This window comes from Argentina silus (genome assembly GCF_951799395.1).
Source record: "Argentina silus genome assembly, contig: scaffold_123, whole genome shotgun sequence".
Lineage (NCBI taxonomy): Eukaryota > Metazoa > Chordata > Actinopteri > Argentiniformes > Argentinidae > Argentina > Argentina silus.
The window spans coordinates 57,786-69,911 of NW_028152530.1; the positions used below are offsets into that span (position 1 = coordinate 57,786).

The window sequence follows — 12,126 nt, forward strand, 5'->3', positions numbered from 1 at the left end:
TGTACAGCCTGTGTTGACATTACTATTATCCCTGACGACATCACCACTCGAACCAAACCAGCTGTTATTGTATGTATTATATTTACTGTGATTCTGCTTGAAAGTGAGGAGACATGATAGAAGTACAGGATGGATGTGTACTTGGAAGTGTACTTGGAAGTACATACGACACTACTTACCCCGTTGAGGCCAAGTACACGTCCTGGGGGTCCGGGTGGGCCAGGTGGGCCAGGGAGTCCCTACACACACACACACACACACACAGACAGAGAGAGAGAGACAGAGAGAGAGAGAGACAGAGAGAGAGAGACAGAGAGAGAGAGAGAGAGACAGAGAGACAGAGAGAGAGAGAGAGACACACAGAGAGACAGAGAGACAGAGAGAGAGAGAGAGAGAGAGAGAGAGAGACACACACACAGAGAGAGAGAGAGAGTTAATAACAGCTCACTCCTCTGTCTACAGATCCACTGTAATCTACTGTCTCTAGTCTGAGTATTACAATGTGTTATAGAGTATTACAACGTGTTATAGAGTATTACAACGTGTTATAGAGTATTACAATGTGTTGTAGAGTATTACAATGTGTTATAGAGTATTACAACGTGTTATAGAGTATTACAATGTGTTATAGAGTATTATAGGGTGTTATAGAGTATTATAGGGTGTTATATAGGGTGTTATAGAGTATTCTAACTCTTACTGGCTGGCCGAGAGCGTCTCCCTTGTCTCCCTTCTTCCCTGCCATGCCAGGTCGGCCCTGAGGAGAGAACACACCTGTCAACATCACAACACAACCTCTACACCTCTACACCTCTACACCTCTACACCTCTGTCCCCTGTCCTCTACACCTCTACACCTCTACACCTCTACACCTGTCAACATCACAACACAACCTCTACACCTCTACACCTCCACACCTCTACACCTCTACACCTCTGTCCTCTACACCTCTGTCCTCTACACCTCTACACCTCTACACCTCCACACCTCTACACCTCTGTCCCCTGTCCTCTACACCTCTACACCTCTACACCTCTACACCTGTCAACATCACAACACAACCTCTACACCTCTACACCTCTACACCTCTGTCCTCTACACCTCTGTCCTCTACACCTCTGTCCTCTACACCTCTGTCCTCTACACCTCTGTCCTCTACACCTCTGTCCTCTGTCCCCTGTCCTCTACACCTCTACACCTCCACACCTCCACACCTCTACACCTCTGTCCTCTACACCTCTACACCTCTGTCCTCTACACCTCTACACCTCTACACCTCTGTCCTCTACACCTCTACACCTCTGTCTTCTGTCCCCTGTCCTCTGTCCCGTCCTCTGTCCCCTGTCCTCTGTCCTCTGTCCTCTGTCCCCTGTCCTCTGTCCTCTGTCCTCTGTCCCCTGTCCTCTGTCCCCTGTCCTCTGTCCCCTGTCCTCTGTCCTCTGTCCTCTGTCCCGTCCTCTGTCCCCTGTCCTCTGTCCCCTGTCCTCTGTCCCCTGTCCTCTGTCCCCTGTCCTCTGTCCCCTGTCCCCTGTCCTCTGTCCTCTGTCCCCTGTCCTCTGTCCCCTGTCCCCTGTCCCCTGTCCTCTGTCCTCTGTCCCCTGTCCTCTGTCCTCTGTCCTCTGTCCCCTGTCCTCTGTCCTCTGTCCTCTGTCCCGTCCTCTGTCCTCTGTCCCGTCCTCTGTCCCCTGTCCCCTGTCCCCTGTCCTCTGTCACAGAGAGGAGAACACACTCACCGATCGCCCAGGGAAACCATACTCTCCCTTCTGTCCAGTGGGTCCGGCTGGCCCCTGGACAACAACATCAACAACAACATCAACAACAACATGTTTTTGACTCCTCCATCTTCTTGTAACAGAACTGGATGCAACACGTACCAGGTATTGTACAAATACAATAGTGAGGGAGATACATGTGGTGAGATTAGTAGTAAAAGCAGAATTGGATGAGGTAAAAAGTAACAGCTTATATCTATCTTTAAATATTTAGATATTTTGAAGTGTGGCGTAATCATGTGTCACATTTCTGGTGTATTGTATTATTAAGGCCAACTCACAAGGAGTCCAGCAGTACCAGGGAAGCCACGGTCTCCCTGTAGGACACACACACACACACACACACACACACACACACACACGCATGCACACACGCACGCACGCACGCACGCACACACATGCACACATGTACACACACACACGCACAGACAAAAACACGCACACAGGCACACACACACCCAAACACAAACACGATTAGAACACTAGTAACCAATCAACAACCAGCATGCCGTGACCTTTCACCCCAGGAAGTAGATAGTAGAGTAGTAGTCACCCTGACGCCCTTCGGGCCCTGCGGTCCTCTGAGTCCTGTCATCAGAGAGCCGTCAGCAGCGATGGTCACCCCAGGTTCCCCCTTGTCACCCTGGGAGGAGGCACACACACACACACACACACACATTTTATCTCTCTATTTTTGCATTATTGTGACTAATTCACTGCTTCCATTGCACCGACCAAGTTACACACACACACACACACGCTAAATCAAGCACACTGACAGTACAGTATTTGGACGACAAACACCCTCCCTCCTGATCCCTGACCCCTGACCCCTACCTTCAGTCCAGCTGGTCCTTGGAGACCAGGAAGTCCTAAGTCTCCCTTCGGTCCTCGGGGGCCCTGGATGAGGACCAGGAGAACAGTCAGAGAGGCTCAAATATCTCACTAACCCCTAACCCTAACTTACCCTAACCCTAACCCTAACTTACCCTAACCCTAACTTACCCTAACCCTAACCCTAACTTACCCTAACCCTAACTTAACCTAACCCTAACTTACCCTATCCTTAACCCTAACTTAACCTAACCCTAACTTAGCCTAACCCTAACATACCCTAACCCTAACGTACACTAACCCTAATTTAACCTAACCCTAACTTATCCTATCCTGAACCCTAACTTAACCTAACCCTAACTTATCCTATCCTTAACCCTAACTTAGCCTAACCCTAACTTAGCCTATCCTTAACCCTAACTTAGCCTAACCCTAACTTAGCCTAACCCTAACTTATCCTATCCTTAACCCTAACTTAGCCTAACCCTAACATTCTCTCCAGTACGTTAATTTCAGGTGCTCAGGGTTTTATGCTATATGGAAATAATGAGCTCTGTGAAACGAAATATGTCCCTAACTGCTACCCTTACCCTAACCATAACCCATAGACAGGTCATCTAATTAGCCCTGTAGAAGGTGAGAGAAAGATCCTAACAGCTGTGTCACATCCAAGTCTTCATCAGAGAGGGAACCTACAGAGAGGGAACCTACATTGAGGGAACCTACCCCCCTCTCCATGAAACCAGGGGGGTTTACATCAACACATTGGATACATGATGATAATATTAACAGCATTGTAAAGTATTTAAATAGGTTTATTGTGTTCTTACAGGGAATCCAGCTCTGCCAGCCAAGCCTTCAGGGCCCTGCAACATGCAATGCAACACACACACACACACACACACACACACACACACACACACACACACACACACACACACACACACACACACACACACACACACACACACACACACAGGCAGGGGGACAGGCAGGCATAGGTTAAATCAGCCGTCAGTCATATGCAGATACACAGCAGCAGGCATTCTGCAGCAAACATTAGCATACAGTAGCATACCGTAGCATATAGTAGCATACAGTAGCATACCGTAGCATAGAGTAGCATACCATAGCATACTATAGCATACCGTAGCATAGAGTAGCATACCATAGCATACTGTAGCATACCGTAGCATAGAGTAGCATACCATAGCATACCGTAGCATACCGTAGCATAGAGTAGCATACCATAGCATACTATAGCATACCGTAGCATAGAGTAGCATACCATAGCATACTATAGCATACCGTAGCATAGAGTAGCATACCATAGCATACTGTAGCATACCGTAGCATAGAGTAGCATACCGTAGCATAGAGTAGCATACCAGGGGAGGCTGGTGGAGGCAGAAATCGGAGGACAGGCTCATTGTAATGCATGCTCATTGTAATGGAAAGAGGAATGGTATCACACATGTCCTCCGATTTCCGCCTCCACCAGCCTCCCCTGTAGCATACAGTAACAGCAAGTTGTAGAAACCCTGTTTCTAGATGAATCAATTTCAATTCACTGAAACAGTAGAACGCCATTTCAGGGGCTACTGTCAAATGCAATCAATAAGTCAATGTCATATCATTATGGGTGAGTGAAAGTATGGAGTATGAATTATCTGATGATCTTGTTGGCTGGTCCTTCTCTGGTCAATAGGTACTGAATGCATTAAAACAGGCGGTTTAAAACAGGCAGTTCACAGACTCGATGGTTAGTATCTCTGCTCATGCATTAAACCAGCCGACCAAACACAGCCAGCTTCAGGACGCTTCTTCACAGTAAAGCATGATGAAGATCTAATGAGCCAATATCAGATATCAATATTATTAACTCTGATCCCATCCTCCGATTTCTACCTCCCCAGCCTCTTCCAGCCTCCCCTTGCCTCTCACAGCCTCCCCCATCTCTCCCAGCCTCCCCTGGCCTCCCCCAGCCTCCACCAGACTCCCCCATCCTCCCCAGCCTCTTCCAGCCTCCCCTGGCCTCCCCCAGCCTCCCCCAGCGTCCCCCAGCCTCCCCCAGCCTCCCCCAGCCTCCCCCAGCCTCCCCCGCCTCTACCAGCCTCCACCAGCCTTCTCCAGCCTCCTCCACTCACCACAGGACCCGGGGGTCCTCGTATCTCTGAGAAGTTGAACATGGCCTCAGTATCATTCAGCAGCAGCTGGAGAAGAAGAGTAACAATAAAATAACAACAATAACACTTAAATAATACATCTGTATATGTGTGTGTGTGTGTGTGTGTGTGTGTGTCTGTCTCTGTGTGTGTGTGTGTGTGTGTGTGTGTGTGTGTGTGTGTGTGTGTGTGTCTGTCTCTGTGTGTGTGTGTGTGTGTGTGTGTGTGTCTGTCTCTGTGTGTGTGTGTGTGTGTGTGTGTGTACATACATCCTGCAGGCTGATGTTGGGTCCAGGTGGTCCGGGGGGGCCGGGCGGTCCGATGATACTCAGTCCGTCAGGACCACATTCTCCCTGGGAAACAACAACACACTCTGGAGGACCACCACTAGAAATGACCACCAGTCAGTCTGACTGATTGACTGATTGACTGACTGATTGACTGATTGACTGATTGATTGATGGAGGGTCATGGAAGAGAACATACCTTTGGTCCTGTATCCCCCTTGTCTCCTTTAGCACCCTGAGAGACAACACACACACACACACACACACACACACACACACACACACACACACACAGACACAGACACAGACACAGACACAGACACAGACACAGACACAGACACAGACACAGACACACACACACACACACACACACACACACACACAGACACAGACACAGACACAGACACACACACACACACACACACACACACAGACACACACACACACACACACACACACACACACACACACACACACACACACACACACAGAGACAGACACACACACAGGTTGAGGTTTAGCGACACGTGATGATCTAATCATGCAGTTCTGTCTGCTACCGTGTGTGTGTGTGTGTGTGTGTGTGTGTGTGTGTGTGCGTGTGCGTGTGCGTGCGCGTGCGCGTGTGTGTGCGCATGTGCGTGTGTGTGTGTGTGTCTGTGTGTGTGTGTGTGTGTGTGTGTGTGTGTGTGTGTACTGTACTGACCCTGGCTCCTGGTAGTCCGGCCAGCCCAGCCAGTCCCTCAGGTCCAGAATCCCCAGGCTCACCCTGGATGAGAGAGAGTCATTCAGAGAGTCATTTAGAGAGTCATTCAGAGAGTCATTTAGAGAGTCATTCAGAGTCATTCAGAGAGTCATTCAAAGAGTAATTTAGAGAGACATTCAAAGAGTGATTTAGAGAGTCATTCAGAGTCATTTAGGGAGTCATTCAGAGTAACTCAGAGTGCATTCAGAGAGTCATTCAGAGAGTCATTCAAAGAGTAATTTAGAGAGACATTCAAAAGTGATTCAGAGAGACATTCAAATAGTGATTTAGAGAGTCATTCAGAGTCATTTAGAGTCATTCAGAGAGTCATTCAGAGTCAGTTCAGGAGTGAGTCAGAGAGAAACAACCAACCTTGACTGACAGCCCAGGAGCCCCATCAGCCCCGTCGTCACCCTGCAGAGGCGGGGCCAGAAGGAGAACCAATCAGGTTCATCCATCAGCTCAACAAACAGAGTTCAAATGGTGACAAACACAACATCACGTGTGAACTGATGTCATCCTACCGGGGGAGGCTGCTGGAGGTAGGAATCGGAGGACAGGCTCATTGTAATGCATGGAACAGAATGGGGAATGGTATCAAACACGCACTTCCTCATTCCATTCCATTCATTACAATGAGCCCGTCCTCCGATTCCTACCTCCACTAGCCTCCACGAGCCTCCCCTGAGTCCTACCTTTGGTCCGGCTGGGCCAGGAAGACCAGGAGCGCCCTGCAGAAGACAACAAGTTATATTATATAGTTATATAGTTACTTTATACTGTCATAGAAACACACACACACACACACACACACACACACCTGTTTGCCTTTGAGTCCAGTGCCGATGAGCATGTCACTCTTCCCAGAACCCTCCGTGTCCTGGAAGAAACAACACACACACACACACACACACACACACACACACACACACACACACACACACACACACACACACACACACACACACACACACACACACACACACACACACACACACACACACACCACCTCCGTCATTCTAGAACACCGTAGATCACTCTAGAACACTCTAGAACATTCTAGAACGCCACACCAACAGGCTACACAGTATCAACAAAGCCTCCCCTAGGATCAACCATCACCTCTGACACGTAGCCGTTCCCTGGAGGGCCGGGGGGGCCGGGGGGGCCCGGCAGCCCAGCCTGACCCGTCTTCCCCTCGGATCCGTTGGGTCCTGGGAGGCCTGCCGTCCCTTGGTCTCCACATTCACCCTGCAGAGAGGACGAGGCCTGTTAGACTGGCTGTTTACTGGCTGTTTACCTGTTTACATCTGCTTTAGACCGGCTGTTTACCTGTTTAAACCTGAGACACCCTTTAGACTGGCTGTTTACCTGTTTAAACCTGAGACACCCTTTAGACTGTCTGTTTACCTGTTTAAACCTCCTTTAGACTGTCTGTTTAAACCTCCTTTAGACTGGCTGTTTACCTGTTTAAACCTCATTTAGACTGTCTGTTTACCTGTTTAAACCTCATTTAGACTGTCTGTTTACCTGTTTAAACCTCCTTTAGACTGTCTGTTTACCTGTTTAAACCTCCTTTAGACTGTCTGTTTACCTGTTTAAACCTCCTTTAGACTGGCTGTTTACCTGTTTAAACCTCCTTTAGACTGGCTGTTTACCTGTTTAAACCTCCTTTAGACTGGCTGTTTACCTGTTTAAACCTCCTTTAGACTGGCTGTTTACCTGTTTAAACCTCCTTTAGACTGTCTGTTTACCTGTTTAAACCTCCTTTAGACTGGCTGTTTACCTGTTTAAACCTCCTTTAGACTGTCTGTTTACCTGTTTAAACCTCCTTTAGACTGGCTGTTTACCTGTTTAAACCTCCTTTAGACTGTCTGTTTACCTGTTTAAACCTCCTTTAGACTGGCTGTTTACCTGTTTAAACCTCCTTTAGACTGTCTGTTTACCTGTTTAAACCTCCTTTAGACTGGCTGTTTACCTGTTTAAACCTCCTTTAGACTGGCTGTTTACCTGTTTAAACCTCCTTTAGACTGGCTGTTTACCTGTTTAAACCTGAGCTACAGTGAACAGGTGAAAGCCAGAGAGAGGCCGCTCACAATTAGGTTACAGTGCACATGGTCAGAGGTCATAGGTCACACGGTTAGAAGTGACATGGTTAGAGGTCAGAGGTCACATGGTTAGAGGTCACATGGTCAGAGGTCACATGGTGAGAGGTCAGAGGTCACATGGTCAGAGGTCACATGGTCAGAGGTCACAGGTCAGCAGTACCTTGTGTCCGTGTGGTCCGGTGAGGCCCTGTTCACCCTGGGAGAGAGAGTGACATCATCAGCATTAGTATGTTGACACAGGACGAGCTAGTCACGTCTGCTGCCATACGTGTGTGTGCGTGCGTGTGTGTGTGTGTGTGTGTGTGTGTGTGAGTGTATGTGTGTGTGTGCGTGCATGCGTGCGTGTGTGTATGGTGCGCGTCTGTGTGCGCGTCCGTGTGTGTGTGTGTGTATGCATGGTGTATGCATGGTGTGTGTGTGTGTGTGTGTGTATCCATCTTACCATCGATCCTCTCGACCCTGGCGCTCCCACAGCCCCGTCCAGACCCTGCCGTCACACACACATGATGATGTCACTACCTCCACACGTCACATGACTCAACCATGACGAGGCATCGTGATGCCAAGGCACCAGGGGAGGCTGGCGGAGGTAGAAATCGGAGGACGGGCTCATTGTAATGCATGGAACGGAATCAGGAACGGTATTAAACATGTGATACACGTTGATACCATTCCTCATACTGTTCCATGCATTACAATGAGCCCGTCCTCCGATTTCTACCTCGGCCAGCCTCCCCTGTAAGGCATACAGGCTGTACTATAACTAGCAACACGTCTAAAAGTATCATTACATCAGGAATTCTTATCTAAATTAAAAAAGTAGAACAACTTATTTTTTTCACTGAAACCTACAGAATAGTAGTAGTTACTTTTCTACCATAAAATGTAAACATTTCTGTCAAAATAACTTATTTTCGTGTCTAAAAACACAGAATAAACGATACTAATAATAAAAGAATAAAGATAGCCAGCATGAGCCTCTGTTGTCCCTCCAGCCATTCCGGTAGGATCAACAGAGCTACCGCTAGCTAGCCAACAGAGCTACCGCTAGCTAGCCAACAGAGTTAGTAAAAGCACACAGAATACGTTCATCATGTAAAAGGCAGATTCTCTCCATGGCTGCACCATGTTTGTTCATTAAAGCACAGAGTTCAGGGCTCAGGGCTGGGGTTAAAGCACAGAGCTCAGAGCTCAGGGCTCTGGACTGGGGTTAAAGCACAGAGCTCAGGGCTCAGGGCTGGGGTTGATCAGGACAGGCTTCAGGGGCATACTGTATGAATAACCCAGATGATGTCTGAATGCATTGACACACACACACACACACACACACACACACACACACACAAAAGTGCAGCCTCGCGCGAATGCACACACACACAAACAAACAAACACAGAAGCGCAGTCGTGCGCAAATATACACACACACACACAAACACACACACACAAGCGCAGTTACGCATGAATGCACACACATATACACACACACACACACACACACTCATCACAGGCGAGTTAAACCAGCCATAATGAGAGCGGGGGGGATGGGGGGGGGTTAGGGAACATGGCTGGAGAGAATGTCTGCCTTTCCAAGCCTGCTGGTTCACACTGAACCACGGCTGTACCTCGCCTGGGCCAGAACCCACACCAGAACCCAACGCAGAACCGAAACCAGAACCCCACTCAGAACCAAGCTCCGGTCCGAACTCTGAGCTCAAGCCCGAGGCAAACCCAGACCAGAACCCAGAGCCCGAACCAGAGCCACTAAACCAATCCTCAAACACCTGAAATGAAGACCCGGGAATCAGGTCAATGATTACAGAAAGGACACAAGGACAGTCACTACTGAAGTTCTAAAATTAATTTATTAAATTAGATCTAAAGTCCTAAAGCACAGATCTAAAGTCCTAAGGATGTGGACGATGGTGGACTCACGGGTAGTCCTGGTTGACCAGGGGCTCCATCCAGGCCATCTTTCCCTGGGGCACCTGTGGGGCCGGTGTTCCCAGGGAGGAAGCCTTCTGCTGGGCCGTAGGGGCTAATCGGGCCTGGGAGGCCGGGAGGGCCTGGGGGGCCGGGGACACCTGGGAGACCCTATGAGAGAATGGACAGTTAATTATTTGTATTATTATTATTGATCATAGCCAACTTTCCAACCACGTTTGTAATGGTTAGAGTTAGCATAGGCGGCTAACGTGCCTTTAGCCAGGAACAAACAGCAAAGAACAAAGGAAATGCAGCTTTGGTTCTTAAGATCCTGCTCCGACGGTGGTTTCATTCAGACGCACAAAACCAGACAACGTTTCCAACCGAGCAGGATCTTCAGAATCTTCGCCAGGTCATACTTGGATCGAAACATTGTCTGTTTTTGGTGCGTCTGAATTCATCTGAATGAAGGATACCAGAGCTGCGGACATTCCTTTCTTCTATGATCCGTTCTTCTGTCTTTCACCTGATGAACTGGACGTGCATATTTTTATACTTTTGATCAAAGATCATCACATCATTACAGTGGTCTCTCTCTCTGTCTCTCTCTGTCTCTCTCTCTCTCTCTCTCTCTCTCTCTCTCTCTCTCTCTCTCTCTCTCTCTCTCTCTCTCTCTCTCTCTGTGTATGATCTATGGCTATGGCTATGGCTCCCTCTGCTGGCCACTGAATGCCACAGCACCTTCTCATTGTCCACGCAGTAGCGAGCAGATAGAAGTGAACCTTCCTAATGATCCCTATCAGATCAGAACATCACCAGTATGAAATGAGGGCGTGAACTATGGCAAGACCCGTCTTACTCTGATGAGCTCAGTGTCGCTGTCAAAGTCCTCAAAGCCAGAGCCGAATGCATCATTCCCATACTGAAACACACAGACAGACACGTTACAACTCCATACTGAAACACACAGACAGACACGTTACAACTCCATACTGAAACACACAGACAGACATGTTACAACTCCATACTGAAACACACAGACAGACACGTTACAACTCCATACTGAAACACACAGACAGACACGTTACAACTCCATACTGAAACACACAGACAGACATGTTACAACTCCATACTGAAACACACAGACAGACACGTTACAAACTCCATACTGAAACACACAGACAGACACGTTACAACTCCATACTGAAACACACAGACAGACACGTTACAACTCCATACTGCAGTACAAAGACAGACAGACACACAGACAGGCAGGCAGACAGGCAGACAGACAGACACACAGACAGGCAGGCAGACAGGCAGACAGACAGACAGGCAGGCAGGCAGGCAGACAGACTAGCCTGGTTCTGCAATTCCAATGACTAAATCCTACTCTGATTATGACAGCTATACTAACGCTAGAACAGGGGGGGGGGGGGGGGGGGGAGAGACTCATACCCACCGGGACACTACGAGACCTGGGGGGGCCGGGGGGGCCGGGGAGGCCTGGAGAACCAGGAGCACCCACTCCTGTATCCCCCTGTGGAGAGAGAGAAGAGGAGGAGGACAGGAAGAGGAGAGGTGGGATAGGAGGAAAATGAGGAAGAGGAGGAGAGGCGAAGAAGAGAGGAAGAAAGGAGGAAGAGAAGGAGAGGAGGAGGAAGAGGAAGAGGAGGAAGAAGGTGAAAAGGAGCAGAGGAAAGAAGGATAGGAAGAGGAGGAGATGAAGAGGGCAGATGTGTTAGACAACAGCTAAAAGAACAGTCTGAATTCGGATTTCTCCTTCAGGGCTCAATAAAGTTCATTCAATTCGATCCTCCATAACTCTGTCCTCCATAACTGCTGCGTGGTACCTTCTCTCCTTTAGCCCCAGACTCCCCTGGCAGCCCCGGGAAGCCCTGGGAGCCTTGTTGACCCTGTAGGGATGAGATCACACACGTCACACACCCAGACCTCCACACACACAGGGAGGTGAGGGACTTTCTGAAGGAACACGGCTGAATGTTCCAGCATGTGAGGTGCCAGAGGAAAGACTCACCGGGACGCCATCTTCTCCATTGCTTCCTGAAGAGAGAGAAGAGAGAGAAGAGAGAGAAGGAGAGAGAAGAGAGAGAAGAGAGAGAAGGAGAGAGAAGAGAGAGAAGAGAGAGAAGGAGAGAGAGAAGGAGAGAAGAGAGAGAAGAGAGAGAGAGAAGGAGAGAAGGAGAGAGAAGAGAGAGAAGAGAGAGAGAAGAGAGAGAAGGAGAGAAGAGAGAGAAGAGAGAGAGAAGAGAGAGAAGGAGAGAAGGAGA

The 12,126-nt window shown here is 48.7% G+C and overlaps 1 protein-coding gene across 1 annotated transcript in view; it reads right to left on the reverse strand.

The window, feature by feature from the left end:
• Positions 1–12,126, reverse strand: part of LOC310824767 (uncharacterized protein) — a gene marked incomplete at both ends in the record, with an annotated part of 24,341 nt that overhangs the window by 7,195 nt on the left and 5,020 nt on the right. Inside the window, 21 exon segments of the mRNA XM_083698017.1 lie at positions 180–239; positions 701–757; positions 1,735–1,788; positions 2,055–2,090; positions 2,327–2,416; positions 2,611–2,673; positions 3,438–3,473; positions 4,755–4,820; positions 5,042–5,125; positions 5,259–5,294; positions 5,766–5,828; positions 6,177–6,218; positions 6,500–6,535; positions 6,625–6,684; positions 6,927–7,055; positions 8,073–8,108; positions 9,535–9,693; positions 9,845–10,003; positions 10,695–10,757; positions 11,298–11,375; positions 11,689–11,751. Coding sequence (XP_083554143.1) covers positions 180–239; positions 701–757; positions 1,735–1,788; positions 2,055–2,090; positions 2,327–2,416; positions 2,611–2,673; positions 3,438–3,473; positions 4,755–4,820; positions 5,042–5,125; positions 5,259–5,294; positions 5,766–5,828; positions 6,177–6,218; positions 6,500–6,535; positions 6,625–6,684; positions 6,927–7,055; positions 8,073–8,108; positions 9,535–9,693; positions 9,845–10,003; positions 10,695–10,757; positions 11,298–11,375; positions 11,689–11,751 — 1,470 coding nt within the window.